Source organism: Rhinichthys klamathensis, unplaced genomic scaffold (assembly GCF_029890125.1).
Source record: "Rhinichthys klamathensis goyatoka isolate OS25496 unplaced genomic scaffold, OSU_Roscu_1.1 h1tg000055l_1, whole genome shotgun sequence".
NCBI lineage: Eukaryota > Metazoa > Chordata > Actinopteri > Cypriniformes > Leuciscidae > Rhinichthys > Rhinichthys klamathensis.
Window position 1 is genome coordinate 740,780 of NW_026606600.1, and position 19,120 is coordinate 759,899.

General features: G+C 38.7%; 1 protein-coding gene across 1 annotated transcript; it reads left to right on the plus strand.

Moving 5' to 3' along the window:
- The first annotated feature begins 4,690 nt into the window (after nt 1–4,690).
- On the plus strand, nt 4,691–10,861 carry chpf2 (chondroitin polymerizing factor 2). The gene is made up of 4 exons (XM_056248427.1): nt 4,691–5,303; nt 7,218–7,782; nt 8,068–8,250; nt 9,053–10,861. Exons 1-4 carry the CDS (start codon nt 5,029–5,031, stop codon nt 10,322–10,324), a joined length of 2,295 nt encoding a protein of 764 aa, XP_056104402.1. The 5' UTR covers nt 4,691–5,028; the 3' UTR covers nt 10,325–10,861.
- The last annotated feature ends 8,259 nt before the right edge of the window (nt 10,862–19,120 follow it).

Genomic DNA, 19,120 nt, shown 5'->3' on the forward strand with positions numbered 1-19,120 from the left:
GCATTAAAGAGCTCTCTAATTGAATTAAAGAGCTCTGCAATTGCATTCTTACTAGTAACAATTAAATTAGAGAGCTCTCTAAATCAGTTTTTACTAGTAAGAATTACATTAGGAGAGCTCTTTAATGCAATTATTACTAGTAAAAACTGATTTAGAGAGCTCTCTAATTCAGTTCTTACTAGTAAGAATGCAATTGCAGAGCTCTTTAATTCAATTAGAGAGCTCTTTAATGCAATTCTTACTAGTAGGAATTCAATTAGAGAGCTCTACAATTCAATTCTTACTAGTAGCAATTACAATTAGAGAGCTCTCTAATTCAGTTATTACTAGTAACAATTACAATTGCAGAGCTCTCTAATTCAATTCTTACTAGTAACAATTCCAATTAGAGAGCTCTACAAATGAATTCTTACTAGTCATATGTCTCCATTGACTTCCATTCATTTTTAATTACAGAGCTCTTTAATTGAATTGTTACTAGTAAGAATTACAATTAGAGAGCTCTACAATTGAATTGTTACTAGTAAGAATTACCATTAGAGAGCTCTCTAATTCAATTGTTACTAGTAACAATTACAATTAGAGAGCTCTCTAATTCAATTCTTACTAGTAACAATTTAATTGTAGAGCTCTCTAATTGAATTGTTACTAGTAACAATTACAATTGAAGAGCTCTGTAATTTAATTATAGAGCTCTCTAATTGCATTCTTACTAGTAACAATTCAATTAGAGAGCTCTCTAATGCAATTGTTACTAGTAAGAACTACAATTAGAGAGCTCTCTAATTCAATTCTTACTAGTAACAACTCAATTGCAGAGCTCTTTAATTCAATTAGAGAGCTCTCTATTTCAATTGTTACTAGTAAGAATGCAATTGTAGAGCTCTCTAATTGAATTATTACTAGTAAGAATTCCAATTAGAGAGCTCTCTAATCCAATTATTACTAGTAACAATTATAATTAGAGAGTTCTTTAATTCAGTTGTTACTAGTAAGAATGCAATTGCAGAGCTCTCTAATTCAATTACAGAGCTCTCCAATTATACATATCTTTAATTCGTTTTTTTACTAGTAAAATTTCAATTAGAGAGCTCTGTAATTGCATTCTTACTAGTAAGAATTGAATTAGAGAGCTCTCTAATTGTAATTGTTACTAGTAATAATTGGATTAGAGAGCTCTCTAATTGTAATTCTTACTAGTAATAATTGAATTAGAGAGCTCTGCAATTGCATTCTTACTAGTAAGAATTGAATTAGAGAGCTCTCTAATTGTAATTGTTACTAGTAAGAATTGAATTAGAGAGCTCTCTAATTGTAATTGTTACTAGTAAGAATTGGATTAGAGAGCTCTCTAATTGTAATTCTTACTAGTAATAATTGAATTAGAGAGCTCTCTAATTGTAATTCTTAGTAGTAACAATTCAATTATAGAGCTCTCTAATTAAAAATGAATGGAAGTCAATGGAGACATATGACTAGTAAAAATTCATTTGTAGAGCTCTCTAATTGCAATTGTTACTAGTAAGAATTGAATTAGAGAGCTCTGTAATTGTAATTCTTACTAGTAATAATTGAATTAGAGAGCTCTCTAATAATAATTGTTACTAGTAAGAATTGAATTAGAGAGCTCTCTAATTGTAATTCTTACTAGTAAGAATTGAATTAGAGAGCTTTCTAATTGTAATTGTTACTAGTAATAATTGAATTAGAGAGCTCTCTAATTGTAATTGTTACTAGTAATAATCGAATTAGAGAGCTCTCTAATTGTAATTGTTACTAGTAAGAATTGAATTGTAGAGCTCTCTAATTGAATTATTACTAGTAAAAATGTAATTACGACGAGTAAGGCTGGGTACAATTAAAGCTAAAACGGCTTGCCATACTGCAGAGCTCTTTAATTCAATTAAAGAGCTCTGCAATTACATTCTTACTAGTAAGAATCGAATTAGAGAGCTCTCTAATCGCAATTGTTACTAGTTAGAATTGAATTAGAGAGCTCTCTAATTGTAATTGCTACTAGTACGAATTGAATTGTAAAGTTCTCTAATTAAATTTTTACTAGTAAAAATGAAATTACTACAAGTAAGGCTGGGTACAATTTAAGCTAAAACGGCTTGCCATACTCTAATTCAGTTGTTACTAGTAAGAATGCAATTGCAGAGCTCTCTAATTCAATTACAGAGCTCTCCAATTATACATATCTTTAATTCGTTTTTTTTACTAGTAAAAATTCAATTAGAGAGCTCTGTAATTGCATTCTTACTAGTAAGAATTGAATTAGAGAGCTCTCTAATTGTAATTGTTACTAGTAATAATTGGATTAGAGAGCTCTCTAATTGTAATTCTTACTAGTAATAATTGAATTAGAGAGCTCTGCAATTGCATTCTTACTAGTAAGAATTGAATTAGAGAGCTCTCTAATTGTAATTGTTACTAGTAAGAATTACAATTAGAGAGCTCTCTAATTGTAATTGTTACTAGTAAAAATTCAATTAGAGAGCTCTGTAATTGCATTCTTACTAGTAAGAATTGAATTAGAGAGCTCTCTAATTGTAATTGTTACTAGTAATAATTGAATTAGAGAGCTCTGCAATTGCATTCTTACTAGTAAGAATTGAATTAGAGAGCTCTCTAATTGTAATTGTTACTAGTAAGAATTACAATTAGAGAGCTCTCTAATTGTAATTCTTACTAGTAAGAATTGGATTAGAGAGCTCTCTAATTGTAATTCTTACTAGTAATAATTGAATTAGAGAGCTCTCTAATTGTAATTCTTACTAGTAACAATTCAATTATAGAGCTCTCTAATTAAAAATGAATGGAAGTCAATGGAGACATATGACTAGTAAAAATTCATTTGTAGAGCTCTCTAATTGCAATTGTTACTAGTAAGAATTGAATTAGAGAGCTCTGTAATTGTAATTCTTACTAGTAATAATTGAATTAGAGAGCTCTCTAATAATAATTGTTACTAGTAAGAATTGAATTAGAGAGCTCTCTAATTGTAATTCTTACTAGTAACAATTCAATTATAGAGCTCTCTAATTGTAATTGTTACTAGTAATAATTGAATTAGAGAGCTCTCTAATTGTAATTGTTACTAGTAATAATTGAATTGTAGAGCTCTCTAATTGAATTATTACTAGTAAAAATGTAATTACGACGAGTAAGGCTGGGTACAATTAAAGCTAAAACGGCTTGCCATAGACGCTGGTCATGTGTGTGATGCCTGACTGTGACGTACAACACAAGCTGTTACACTTCATGAACTCGAAGAAAATGAATAGTTGAATAAAGTCGTTATTTTTGTTTGTTTTTGCAAGATATTTTGCATTTAATTTTCTCTTTCTTCTGTTACTGAGCTAACAAGCCAATCAAATTGTTTTATTGCACTCCTCATTTTTGTAGGTTACCTCTCATTATTCCCCACATCAAAGTCTTTGACATTAAGCAATTAATTGTAGGCTAGCCTAATTATAACGGTTGCTAACAGCAGATGAACTTGATTAAAATGTAAACAGAGTCTTTAAGCAATACACAATTGTCAAATTAGAGGTCGGGTAACAGGAATCTCCTTCAGATTTCCTAATTTCAAAATAAATAGTTACAAATAAATGTTAAATTTTTTAATATATACTTTGACTTTCAATTGAGCACAATTCTTTCTGACACAAATCAAATTACAGGACCAGAGCTAACTGTTATATGATTAATTTTCCCTTTTATTTTATTTGTAGATTCTTTAATAATGTGACTCCTCCCCTCTCCTTGAAATCATGTATTTGACATTTGATGGCCTGAATCTTGACCTATCATTCGTGGTTGATGACGTGTCTACCACCTCCCCTCGGCCTGCCCTGAATGAGCACGATGAAGAGTGCAGGAGCGGGATATGGGATAACGGGAACCGCGCGGACAAACACTTGCTGTCTGTCAGAGTCAGAGCGACTCTCTGCTGCATTAGGACTCGTGTACACGTGGAACTCTTGTGCGCGTGCTGCTTGTTTCCCTGGGTCCGTTTGGTTTTAACGCATTGAGTCAAGTCAATCTTCCTCTCTCGAGCACATCCGTAGGTAGGACTTGATACCCTGCTTGATACGTGCCCGACGATGCTGGAGACGTTTACAGCAAAGCCAATAAAGTCATTTCGCGACTTTTTTTGTATTTTTCAACAAATCATCGGAAGTGACGCAGGAATTAATCCACATTTGAGAGCATTTTCTTCGGATTAGTGTGTTTTTGGGGAAATATCGCTGGTGGCTGCTAATGTTGCTCAGCTTCAGTGTGCAAGCAAAGCAGCTAAGTTACGCTAGATAGTGGAGGACTTTTTATTGAATGTAATTTATCGTCGATTGTCTTTCGAACCGCAGATTCTCTCCAAAAGACTAAAAAAACTTACATGCTAATATCCTGCACTATATCATATTTCAGTCCGCGGTCAACTGTGCATGAACGTTGCATCTTGGTTGCGACTGCAAATGATGTCGACTGGTTAGAGATCTAACATTTTGTGCATCACCAGTGGAGCTGATTTCTCATCTAATAATGTAGAAGTAATTCTCAAATAATGTATTCATACATGCAGCTCACGCATATCGCTTGCAGGAGGATGTCCGGCTAGATCAGTCAGTTTTTTCTTAGTCACAGACTATTTTATATGGAGGGAGTGGTAGTGCCTCGGTTTTGCATATTTGGATGGTAAATCAGACAAGTCCTGGTGTTAGTCATTTGAGTGTAAAGAGGCAGGTTACACTGGTTACTATTGCGCCTCCTTTTGTTTGCATTTGCGCTGCGTAACTTTACATCTTCATCGCCCATTATTTTGATTGTGAAGACCTCAACACTGACTGACTAGTCATGCTATGATCATATAGTGTCAGGAATTCAAATACTTCGCATACAGAATCGTTGTGAAATGCCTCTACTGTAATCAAGACTTTGCTGTTACTTGAACTGCTCTCCAAGGAGACCTATCTAGACTTGACATCCATTGACTGGTCTGGCTTGCAGAAGACTGCCTGCTCCACCATGCGCCTGTCTCCTTTCCTGGCTGTTTTCCGGCCTGCTCTGCCCCTCATCCTGGGCCTCTCTTTGGGCTGTAGCCTCAGTCTCCTGATGGTGTCCTGGACACAGGGGGACACTGATGAGGCTTGTGGAGATGAACTGGGAAATGGGAGACTCATACACAGTGGTCATATCAGGGATCTCCAGGATGGCCAAGATGGGGATGGGAATGAGGACTTCCAGCCTCGCATTGTGCCCTATCACAAGGACCCCAACAAACCACACAAGAAAGTTCTCAGGTGAGTCCTCAAATGTCAGTTCAGTTTGGTTTCATTTCTCAGATAAGACTGAAATCTCAGTTATAAAATGTTCTTTTAGTTGATATGTATAAATCATTCACAAATTAGACTAGGTATCAGTATAAGAAAAGAAGGCCATAATGTAAAATTGCAATGAGCTTGACTTAACTACGTAGATCTAAAATAATTTATTATTATGAATTTAGCTAACACTTATGAGTGTTGCAATCCAAAATTATTTAAAATTTAATTTGGCTCATGTTAGCATCAGTAGTTAGTATAGAAATATGACTTGTTTGACTTGACAGTAAGTAGTAAGGTCTCAGGCAAGTCTTTTTCACATCTCCTCTGTGCTTCTCTCAAAGCTGAATTCTCCACCACTTTGTGAAGCCGCCGACATAGAATCTCTTATTATTATTCAAACACCTGTGGATGCATATACAGGGCAGCCATGCCATTACCCTTAGACCTAGTCAAAATGTTACAGGTTCAATTATGAACAGTTAACTTTAAAATTCAAAAACAGAATTCAAGAATTTAAAAAACAAAGTCGGGACTGAAACATCAGTTAAATGAGATAAGATATAAGAATAAGAAAGGGCCTGTTTTTTTCATCCCAAAAATAAAAAAAAATAATGACAACAATTTAGATCACAAAACAACTTAGCATAAATAGAAGAGCATTAATAATAATAAAATATAATGCATTACAAAATTATTTTGTCAGGACTTCTATTAGAGTAGCAACTTCCTGTTTAATTTTTTGTTGTTGAGTTGAGCACATTCTACCTTTTCCATTATGAGGAAATCTTATTGTAAAAACCTTATAGTAAAATGTTACCAATTAAAAATAAATACAAATAAAATAATAATATGCAGCATTTAAAGTAGAAATGTATTACATTTAATACAATGAAGTGAGTTTCAGTTGGTGCCGGTGCCATTATCCTCATGTCACCAGTAACATATTACAGCTTTATAAATAATTATGGTGACAATAGGGTGCCATAGCAGAGGTAGAGGTCATTGAAGCAGTTCACTTTAGAGATCATAGTAGCTCTCATTTGTCTCACTCAGCTGTGTAATTGGCTTAGATCTCTATCCCATCACTCTTGGCCAAAACCTTTTCAGATACTATGTATATAATATTTGTGTGTGTATATATATTTATATATAATTAAGCAGCACAACTGTTTGCAACATTGATAACAATAAGAAATGTTTCTTGAGCACCAAATCAGGATATTGGGGACGGGGTATGTTTACATGACAACGATGTACTAAAAATTAAAAAGTTTTCCTTTGCTTTTTTCGCATACTTACAACAACGTTGTGAAAACTATCCCCGTTCACACAGATCCACGAAAACGGCTAAAATCGCTAGTTTTAATAGTTGCCACTTTGTAAAGAAATATAGACTGAACACCCATTACGCAACACGCATGTGCATGACGTCACCGTTTTCACAAATTCAAACCGTTTACACGGAGACAAATCCGACAATAACAGTATTGTTTTCAAAAACTTGCACTTTGAAGATCCAAAACGCTGTTGTCTTGTAAATAAATGGCCGAAACGCATAAAGTTTTCCGTTTTTAGTTGAAAACGGTGTTGTGTAAACAGCACCCTAGAATGATTTCTGAAGGATCGTGTCACACTGAAGAATAAAAATTCAGCTTAGCTATCACAGGAATAAACTACATTTTAAAATATAGTAAAATAGTTATTTTAAAAGGTAATAATATTTCAAAATATTAATGGTTTTACTGTCTTTTTAATCAAATAAATGTAGGTTTTTTTGAGCATAAGACACTTCTATAAAATAAATAAAAAAATAACGACAAACTTTAACAGTAGTGTATATTTACACTAAAATGAAACTGTTCAGTTTCACATTTTGTTTGTTTGCCACAGGACTCGCTACATCCACACAGAGCTGGGCATCCGAGAACGGCTCCTGGTGGGCATCCTGAGCTCACGTGCCACTCTGAACACGCTAGGGGTGGCAGTCAATAAAACAGTAGCTCACCATTTTCACCGTACCTTCTTTTTCACTGGCCTACGGAGTGCAAAGGCACCGCACGGCATGGCTGTTGTTGCTCATGGTGATGATCGACCCGTCTGGCTGATGTATGAAACTATACGGCACCTTCACCAACACCACGGCAATGAATATGACTGGTTTTACCTTGCACAAGATGATACGTACACACAAGCTGAAAGGGTCATGGAGCTGGTTAATCATCTTAGTGCGGGACAGGATATGTACATGGGACGAGCAGAGGAGTTTATCGGGGGTGAAGAACGTGCCCGATATTGCCATGGTGGATATGGGTATCTGTTGTCACGTAGCCTGCTAGCCCGACTGCAGCCCCACCTGGACTCTTGTCGAAATGACATCCTCAGCGTCAGGCCAGATGAGTGGCTTGGTCGCTGCATCATCGATTACCTGGGTCTTAGCTGTGTGGAGAAGCATCAGGTGGGGGAGCGCTTTTTAAATCAATGTAAATGAAAAGCTAAAATCACTTACTGTATACACTGTGATTGTTTGAGCCTTTTGTCAGAGTAACCACAGTGTAATTTGCTCCTCCTGAACTTAAATATCATGATCTCATAGTGAAAACAAAGTAAATATTGTTTTGTGCTTGGTCATTTGCAATGGCTTATTTTCTTTATTAATCTAGCCCAAAACAATGCACGGAGGGAGAATCTGTTAACACCTGGATTATGATCAGTGCTGTTGTGATCTTTTAAAATGATGTAGGAGATGACCTACCGTTACTTTGAGCTGCAGAAGAACGTGGACCCTGAGCGCGAGGACAGTGCACAGTTTAAAGGCGCCTTCACCGTCCACCCCATCTCTGAACCTTTCCTGATGTATCGCCTACACAAACGCTACAACCAGATTGAACTGGACTGGACCTATGCACAAATTCAGCAGTTACAGGTATGTTACTGTACCTCATCTTAGAAGATAAATTATCTCATTTTCATAAGCTACTAACTTCTAGCCAGCTGGTTAAGTTCCCAGTTGTTACCCTTAGGCATGTGCAAAAACCTGATCCAGAATCAGCACCTTCAGTTTGAGAATGTATTATGACCTTGTCATGCATCTTGACTAAGGTGTACCTTGTTGAGACCTGCACAATTTAGCATTTTATTAAATGCATGCTGTATTTGGATGTGATATGTCTCTGTTAGCACCGTCAAGATTAAGTAAATGACTTTTTGAGCAAATACACAATGCCAAGGTCAAGTGTAGTCGGTTGATGTGTGTACATGCTGGACGAAGCCATGCTACAATCACATTATCTACGTATATTAGTCTGACTTTGCAAATATTTTAGATTTCAGACTAAAGCATTTAAAAAAGATTAATCACTATTTTAGTACAAATTAAATTGCACTGAATGTAATCTTTTAGATGCTTAGCTTTGACATAGTCTTTCATGTCTGCACAAATATGCTGTACAAGTAATCGGGCAAGGTTTTTGCCATCACGCATCACATAACAGCAGGAAATGAACTTGAAATTAATTCTCAGCTTTTTCCACTGCCTTTAGATTGGATAGGATGACTTTGTCTTTGAGTCAAGGAGAAAACTTGCCTTTCTGCATAATAAATGAAGCGATTGATAGACATAATGTGCCTAAAGCAAAGAAAGAACTTTCTTCAAAGAAAAGATCCTTTTACCAGTTTAACGTTATTGCTGCTCCTTAAAATGACTTGTTCTGTTGTTTTGGCCACAGAACCAGATCAATAACATAAGTGACCTCACTCCAGAGGGCAAAGCCGGAGCCACGTGGCCCATCGGAATCAACCCACCATTCCGACCCAAAACCCGCTTTGAGGTGATCAACTGGGAATACTTCACTGAAGAGCATATTTATTCATGCGCTGACAGCTCTCCGAAGTGTGAGCTTCGAGGTGCGGACCGGGCAGATGTCAATTCAGTCCTGGAGACTGCAGTGGGCCGCCTGAACGAGCGTTATCAGCCCCAGTTGCGCTTCCGTAAGCGGCGTCTGCTGAATGGGTACCGACGCTTCGATCCCACACGAGGCATGGAGTATGTGCTGGATTTGGCCCTGGAAGCTTTTACGCAGAAGGGTCACAGTCAGGTCATCGCCAAAAGGGTGAGTTTGCTGAAGCCGCTCAGTGCTGTCGAGATCATCCCTATGCCATATGTGACAGAAGCAACACGAGTACAGGTCATCCTCCCTGTGACGGCACACGATCAAGACTTTGTGGGTAACTTCCTTGACATGTATGTCATGAATGCTCTGGATACCCATGACAATGCTCTGCTCACCTTCTTGTTTGTATATGACCCCTTCGATGCCCAGCGAGTCAGCCAGACGGACGTCTTTGCCGGTGTCAAAGCCATGATTGGTGAGGTAGAGAAACGTTACGGTGATGTAAAGATTCCTTGGATTAGTGTAAAGACTGAAGTTCCCTCACAGGTCAAGCTGATGGACATCATCTCCAAGAAGCACCCAGTCGACACCTTGTTCTTCCTGGCCAGCGTATGGACTGAGGTCAACGCCGACTTTCTCAACCGCTGCCGTATGAACGCCATCAGCAATTGGCAGGTCTTCTTCCCAATCCACTTTCAAGAGTACAGTCCCGCTCTGGTCTACCGCGACCAACAACCTTCTGTCGCTTCATCGTTTGCATCTGAGGCGCTGCGCGATGGCCACTTTGACCGCCACGTCTTTGAAGAAGCCTGCTTCTACAATGCAGATTACATGGCTGCCCGCACAAAGATGGCGGCTGACATCTTGGACAATGATGAATTGCTTGAGAGCATGGACGTCTACGAGATCTTTGTACGTTACTCTGGGTTGCACGTGTTTCGGGCTGTCGAGCCGGCGCTAGTTCAGAAGTATGTGCACAGAGAATGTAACCCGCGGTTCAGTGAGGACATCTATCACCGCTGCGTTCTCAGTAACCTCGAGGGGCTGGCCTCTCGATCACACCTAGCAATGGCTTTGTTTGAACAGGAGCAGGCTAACAGCACCTGAACTGACTACTACTGCAACATTAAGATGGATTCAACTTTATGATTCTCATTTAGGTGGCCTTAAATGACCTACTGATATTGATCGAGTGAATTTCACCCTGATGCTGTGAACTTCTCTGCACAGTTCATCCAGTGACTCAATTCAATTAAACACAGTGAAGTTACCTTGTTAAAGGGATAGTTAACATAAAAATGAAAATTCTGTCATCATTCACTCACCCTCGTGTCATTTTCTTTCTTCTTCGGATCATAAAAATATGTTTTTAAGAATGTCTTTGTTGTCCATACAATGAATGTCAAAGGTGACCAATTCATCAAAATCCCTTTTTTTTGTGATCTTCAGGAAGAAAAGAATGTAATTCAAGTTTGAACCCACTATAAGTTGAGCAAACAATGACTGAACTTCCATTTTCTGGGTGAACAATCCCTGTAAGGATCTACATATGGTGGAATTGACTCATAAATGTGACTAATTTAACCAGAGATCAATATTCATGAAGTCTTCATAATTCACTTTAAATAAAACCTGAGAAATGGGTTTCACCTCGTTTACATAATTACCGATGACTGAATGCAGGAACCTGACGTTAGGAAGTGAAATGCATAAGGAACTCATTCATCTTTTACTATTTTATGTATATGTCAGACTTCTGATGGTTAGTAGAGGTTCTAGTCTCAGCTATGGAAGTAACTTGAGCCATCTTTCTTCCTTCAGATATATGATTGTATGACCTTTAAACAGAATGTGCTGAATATTTCAGGATTGAATAAACAAATTATCTGTGAAACCTGATTATGAGTCATCATGACTATGATGCAACCCAAAGTCTGAAATATTTTTATTTTTGCAAAGGTCCCTTTAGGGGCTCCATACAAAAGACAGTAATACATGGTTAAATGGCTCACTGAGTTCAAATGTGTCTGTCGGGAGCTGTTAAGATATGTAATGTTGCAAATGTTCACATCTTGAACACATCTTAAAAGTGAAATGATTTCTGTAAATCCAGTGATCAAAAGCTGTGGGTCTCTCAGTTTTCAGTGATAGACACATGACTAGTGGCTGGCTAGACCTTCTGAACGTATACAAGCAGCAGTACGCTTTTTAGAAAGGAACATTTTAAAGATAAAAACAGTAGGGAGAATCAGTGGCGGTTCTACATTGAATTACACCCTGGGCGAGACCCCCTTCGAGACTCCCCTTATTTTTTAATAGAAAATTGTACTTTGCATAATATAGGCTACTGTAAAAACACATAATTATAGTTGATTTTAGTTGATCATTATGAAAATTACTTTCATTTCATGAATATAGTGACCAAAATGATCACGGTTAAACAGAATCTTGTTCAAAAAGTAGGCCTAATACACAATGAAATCTATTCACCAAGTTAATAACATTAAATATGATGGCCAAATTTTAAAGGAGTGTCTTTTATGTTATCTAATAACATGTACACGTTCAAATAAACTTTTGACAAAAAAAGGTTTTATAAAAAGATAAACCTCACATATTTCAGCCTTTAAATCATCTTTATAAAAAGAATGAGTCAATAAAGATAAATTCCTGACATTTATAATGCACAGTACTAGCTTATCTTTTATTATTAATAGTAAAATTCGGTCCGATTTTCCCATGGCTGTCGTTGCTATACAACCATACACTGCGCTCTCCACAACGACAAAGAAGTTTTAGTAGCTAATGGATTTCCACCACAGAAAAACGCTTGCTGTAGCTCTGCTAAAAGATTTATTTACGGAGAAGAGAAAACACCCTCGTGTTTGGGTGCACCCCCATACTGAAAAGTTTTAAAAATTTCATCTCGCTGCTCCTGGAAAAAATGAGCGCGTCGCTTCAATTATGAGCGCGCTTCCCGTGCGCCTACATTTGAAACAACGACCTCGAGCGCGCAAAAGACGTATGTGAACTTCACGTTGGTGAGTTACCTCCAATCAGGAGACTCCCTTGACATCGCTTCTGTGCACGGCACCTTCTCAGCAAGCAGGGGCGCCATTGCCAATAATTGAATTGAAATGATAGAAAATAGAAAACCTTAGTGGCGCAGAGGATTTTTTTTAACTGCTCGTGCCGCCCCCCCATGTGACATGAAAAAATGCCGCCCCGGGCGACTGCCCGGTTCGCCCGTGCCTAAAACAGCTAGCAGCTACTGGGGAGAATCAATAAAATATGACAAATGTACTGCCATTGTGGGAATAACATGTAATTGTAATCAAGTCTAATGGCTCGTTTCCACCGAGCGGTACGGTACAGTACGATTCAAAAGTCAGCGCTCTAGTCTAAGGTTACAACGGTAAAGTTAAATAGCCTAGGCTAAATATATAAAGTTATGAAACTTCACTTAGCCGGCTAGGGCGCCCTCAGTCAAAACGATTGGCCAGGGAACAAATCATTGATTCACGAGACCAAAGATCGCCCGTTAGGTCTACACAAGACGAATTCCATTTCATGTTTAAGTTAACCACTACAGACACGTCAGAGTCAGCGGCAAACGCCAGAACGACCAGCCGAGGAAAGGCTGTTCAAGGCGAGGTAACGTTGCATGAGCGCCGAGCGCCCGGTGATCGAATACGTGACTTCACCGCGCTACAGTCTGCAGCGAGGAGTAGCCTACTGGCAACGGAAGGGTACCGAAAAAGTACAGTACGGTACAGTTCAGCATTTTGGTACCATTCACAACTTTTGACAGTGGAAACGGAAACAATATTGCGTACCGTACTGTACTGTACCGCTCGGTGGAAACAAGCCATAATTGTGAGTATTTTAAAATGTAATATAATCTAAATTATTATTATTTTTTTTAATCTGATTACATAATCCAGATTACGAGTAATCAGTTACTACTACCCAGCACTGCTTGAGAATAGGTTGTTAGAGATTGTTGTACAAAGGGTGCCATACTCTTGAAGGACAGACTTGAGGAAATAAAGAAGTTTTAGATAACTAGCTTTGTCTAGCTCACCAGTCTGCTAAATCCCCTCTTCAGTCCCCTCCTTTATGGCTTTTCAACTTGAGATGAAACTCAATTCAAACTGTAGACGTATGTTTAGAGGGGCCAAAGAGATATTTGTGTGAAATGGCACCTTTATTCTCTTTAAATGGCTCCTTAACTTTATTTATTTTCACTTTATTCCACAGGGAACATGGCTTAATACAGTATATTCTCCATCTGACTGTATGGAAGTCTTTCTCCATGCTGCTATTTTCATGTATTTCAGAGAACAGAGGGGGGCCCTGTGGATTTTGCCAGGTCAAGAGTAGGTATAGGTAGTGAAAGGTTCTTTCAAAGTGGAGCGTGTGGCCTACTGCTGAATACAAACACCAGTTTCCTCATTGGCATAATGACACATTTGTCCTAAAAGAGGAGTTAATAAAATAAAAATACTGAAGGACATTAAAACTCCCTGCTGATTCAGCACTACTGCAATCACAAAGTATTGGATGTCAGAGATGAGTCTTTTATTCTCAACTATCAGAATCGTATTATCAAGTTGTGTTACTTAGTTTGATTCAGTGACCACCACTGCATTAATGCACATCTTAAGAATAAACTCTCAACACACTTTCAGTATGGTGTTTCATTCACAAACTTTGGCAAGCGCTTGTTTATTTACATCCTCACTATCCTACACAGGTACATCTGTAGTTTAGATCTCTCTCGCTGAACAGTGGAACAAGGTGAGAATGCAAACGTACAGACTGAGAGAAGAAAAAAAATACATAGTGGGCCATTAAAGCCTACTTGTTCAGATGTCTGCTGGCAGTACTTCTATAAACAAACCGGGGATAAACATGACACCATAAACAAACCTATTATTAATGATGAAGATTTCAAAGCCCAGTGGAACTTTCTCTTAAATACTTGAGACATTTTATCAAAGCATTCCAATCAGCGTTCATTTTTAGCACCCAAACAGTTTGGATGTTTTCCCTTACAGAAGCACTGGAGGGCAGCATAATGCATTCACTGCACCTCAAAAGACACTATGACTAAAAGCAGGAGATGGTAACATTGAACATTTGAACACACGATAGGTAAGAAAAGCACAGTTGGTGGCTTGGAGAGCAACAGAAGAGCTTACTTTACACATGAGAGCAGAAAACCTTGTTCAGTTGCTAACACAGTCCCACAGGCAGATGTTATATTGATTTACAACTGTTCATAAACAACAGTTCATAATGTTCAAAATGGCTGACTATATACATGTAGTACCCAAAATATTTGATGGGAGGTGCTGTTGTTGCCCAACAGGCTCTGTATAAATCATTGGTGTGCTTTTCTTATCCACATATTAAAATGCAAAGTCTTTTTAAAAGACAAAACAAAACAAAAAGAAAATAACACATGACCTAAAATGGCCTCTGCTGTACATGTTGGGTTGGTACTGTATGAAGAGACTGTCATGACCCAGCCAGAGAGGGTCACTAACTAAAGAAACTCAGTGCTCTTCTGATCAGCTCCCAAGCAGTCAGAAGGTTTCTCATGTCCTTGTATGAAAGTATAAAAATGTGTCCATGCAGCATGCATAGGTCTAAAAAATACTCTGAGTGACAACACACAGGTCACTAGCACTCCTCCCTCCTCACGAGAAGATGTGAACAGGCAAACTGCAAGAACACACAATAATTGACCTGGACGAGCCATCCTTCAGCTGACATTAAAACAGCAGCAGAGGGTTCATGATCAAAACCCAGAGCCAATGAGAACTCAGGACTATACTGCAATGATGAAACCAGTCTATAATGCCAGATGGCAGTACAGTGTTTTTCAACATTTATTCCCTTAGTTCATCCTTCATGTCTTTACTTTTTTTTGTTTAGGTGACACATAATTAGCATGGAAAGCTTTCAGAGAGCCCAGTCATGATCCATGATTTAGTGCAAAGACTATGAGTCATAAAGCAATTTTAAAAAGTGTTCTTTTCACAGCTAAGGAGACACATATGGGGAAAATGTGTACCGGTATTTGTAAAAAATGTGTCCTTCATCTTTTAAAAAACTTCATCTAGTAAAAGTCTGTACACTGTCTTATAAGTAATTTAGACCTTTGGTAAAACATCAAGCAACACTAATCAGAAACAAATGCCCACAGGGTGTTATTTAAAACCGCACTATTGAAACGGATAAAAAATAAATCACGATTTAAAAGAAATTCTCAAAGAAGATGGTAATGTAATGTGCACAGAAAAGGTTTTGGTGAAGCATAATAAAATGTCAGAATATTCACTTTTATCTAGTTGACTACTGATAATCCAGTTGTTAAGTCTGACGTTACTGCTTCCGGGTCCAAACGCTCCTTTAGATCCCAAAACTAAACAACAGACGGTGCTAATATACACTCACGGTGAGCCGTAGTTCTACTGAAAAATCATGATCCTAACCTTCTATCTCCACACTGAAATCCCAGTTGACCAGACAGTAGGGATGTAACGATTCACTCATCTCACGATGCGATACGATTCACGATACTGGATTCACGATACGATTTTCTCACGAATTTTTTAACAAATGAGATTTAAGACAAAGTGTCCCTTTTATTATTTCTCAGACAAAATGCTGCACATTTCTTTTTAATTTAAAATATACACTCACCGGCCACTTTATTAGGTACACCTGTCCAACTGCTCGTTAACACTTAATTTCTAAGCAGCCAATCACATGGCGGCAACTCAGTGCATTTAGGCATGTAGACATGGTCAAGACAATCTCCTGCAGTTCAAACCGAGCATCAGTATGGGGAAGAAAGGTGATTTGAGTGACTTTGAACGTGGCATGATTGTTGGTGCCAGAAGGGCTGGTCTGAGTATTTCAGAAACTGCTAATCTACTGGGATTTTCACGCACAACCATCTCTAGGGTTTACAGAGAATGGTCCGAAAAAGAAAAAACATCCAGTGAGCGGCAGTTCTGTGGGCGGAAATGCCTTGTTGATGCCAGAGGTCAGAGGAGAATGGCCAGACTGGTTCGAGCTGATAGAAGGGCAACAGTGACTGAAATAACCACTCGTTACAACCGAGGTATGCAGCAAAGCATTTGTGAAGCCACAACACGCACAACCTTGAGGCGGATGGGCTACAACAGCAGAAGACTCCACCGGGTACCACTCATCTCCACTACAAATAGGAAAAAGAGGCTACAATTTGCAAGAGCTCACCAAAATTGAACAGTTGAAGACTGGAAAAATGTTGCCTGGTCTGATGAGTCTCGATTTCTGTTGAGACATTCAGATGTTAGAGTCAGAATTTGGCGTAAACAGAATGAGAACATGGAACCATCATGCCTTGTTACCACTGTGCAGGCTGGTGGTGGTGGTGTAATGGTGTGGGGGATGTTTTCCTGGCACACTTTAGGCCCCTTAGTGCCAATTGGGCATCGTTTAAATGCCACGGCCTACCTGAGCATTGTTTCTGACCATGTCCATCCCTTTATGGCCACCATGTACCCATCCTCTGATGGCTACTTCCACCATGTCACAAAGCTCTAATCATTTCAAATTGGTTTCTTGAACATGACAATGAGTTCACTGTACTAAAATGGCCTCCACAGTCACCAGATCTCAACCCAATAGAGCATCTTTGGGATGTGGTGGAACGGGAGATTCGCATCATGGATGTGCAGCCGACAAATCTGCGGCAACTGTGTGATGCCATCATGTCAATATGCACCAAACTCCCTGAGGAATGCTTCCAGCACCTTGTTGAATCTATGCCACGAAGAATTGAGGCAGTTCTGAAGGCAAAAGGGGGTCCAACCCGTTACTAGCATGGGGTACCTAATAAAGTGGCCGGTGAGTGTATATGTCAAATAATAAAACTACATTAAAAAAATTCCCTTCAAGGTTGTTTCAACTCAGTCTTTCTGTCTGTTTGGTCTAGAGCCTGGACACTGGTACCTTCACACACTATGTAAAAGACTGTAAAATTACCAGATTGACAGGGGTTTTACATTGTAATAAAGGCAAGATTCTAATTTTGTTATAATTTGTATAATTACACTAGTAAGAGTTAAAAAAACACACATTTAGAGAAAGAGATAGTAAAATAAATACAACACCTGGTTGCCACGGAAACACTGATGCACCTTGTGATCTCCGTGACTCTCGCAATTGTCGTATTAATGACTTTTACATGAAAACGGAGGTAACTGGTGCTTCTCACGGTGGTGATTTATTATTAGTCTACGGAAAGTCAAAATGCCGCCACACCTCCGATTTGAATGAGTCAACGTCAACATCTACGCTTGCCGTCGCCACTACTGTTTGACGGCGCGTGCACACCACGGCGCGAGCGGAGCAAACCGAGCGTTTTCAGTTCATTCCTATGGAAGTTGAGCTTGGCTCACACAAGATCAAGTTCCATGAATGAAGTGAAAGGATGAACACTCGCTAGCTTCACGCCAGTGTGTGCTCGCTGCTATTGTGCCTGTAAAGCGAGGTTCACAACTTCACAGTAGGCTATACAGTAAACACGCCCTGCTGTTTAAAACGTGTTTCGCGATCATAGACGTGTATCACGATTCGTTTAACATTTCAACCGACTTGAATCGTCACACATTTTTTATCGATTTTCAACCGGTTGCGAGTGAATCGTTACATCCCTACCAGACAGTGATTCATCTGTATCGTTAAAATATTGGCGTCCGTGACACTGTGAGCTTAGAAACTGTATAGTGTACACCAGGGGCGGATCTACAGGGGGGCAAGGGGGGGCAGGTGCCCCCCCACTCTAGAGCCTTGCCCCCCCAGCTGCCCCCCTAACTTTGATGATCCAAAAACTGTATTTGTAAAAACAACCTGCCACTATGTCCACAAGCTTCGCAAAACAATGAACTAAAAAAATACATTTACCAAAAGTGAACAATTTAATTTTAAATATATTATTAGCCCCTCCCCCCTGCGTCCCTGATTCAAACGTGCAGAGCGGGCGGCGTTGGCGGCTCACACACACACAGCGAGTCTGCTGCGGTAAGGTGGCCCTACAACCCGACTGGAGAGAGTGAGCTTCCCCAGAGCCTCTGAAGGTGAAGTGAGTTTCCCCAGGTGTAGTGTAAACACACACGTTTAACTTAAAGTTACATTTGTAATGAATGTATTGTATACTAAAGACGATTCAGCATCAGCAAAAACAGCGCGTCTATTACATTAGCCAAAATCAGCGGTCAATTCGCTCCCTCGTGATTTGTAAGAGCACTCTTCCCTTTGATTAGCCTAATTTTGATTTTAGTAAAGACAAGAACAGCTTAAGGCGAGACACAAAAACATCGGGTTTTTTTTCACTGGTTAATTTTAAGATTTTGGGCTATTTGTCTTCAATAACATGTCTTCTTTCAGACTTGTGGTGAAAAAAATTCCAAAAAAACACATTTAGGACTTTATTTTACTACACTTTGTCTATTTGCGTCAGTAGATTTCTCCTAAATTCAACAAAAGTTGTCGTTCTAAATCAACATGCTGCTCCGCGATCGCTGCATGTCAATGTCATCACATACATCTCCGTTGGAAAGCTCTCTCTCTCCTGTACATTGTTGCCGTATCCAAATATGGTAATTTCCTTTTAATCAGCAACCAATCGTGAAAGTACAATGGGCATTTAACTCTAAAACCAAAATCTCATTGGCTGATGTCAATTTCTGACAACGTGATTCGTTCAGATGCATCACGTGACGTGCTCTGACATTTAGATATGCGTTTTTGACTGTTTTTCTGTTCAGTTGAAGCCCATAAATGCTGTGATTTAGGTGGTTTGTATTGTTGCTAATGATTTGATAAGATATTGTGTCTGTA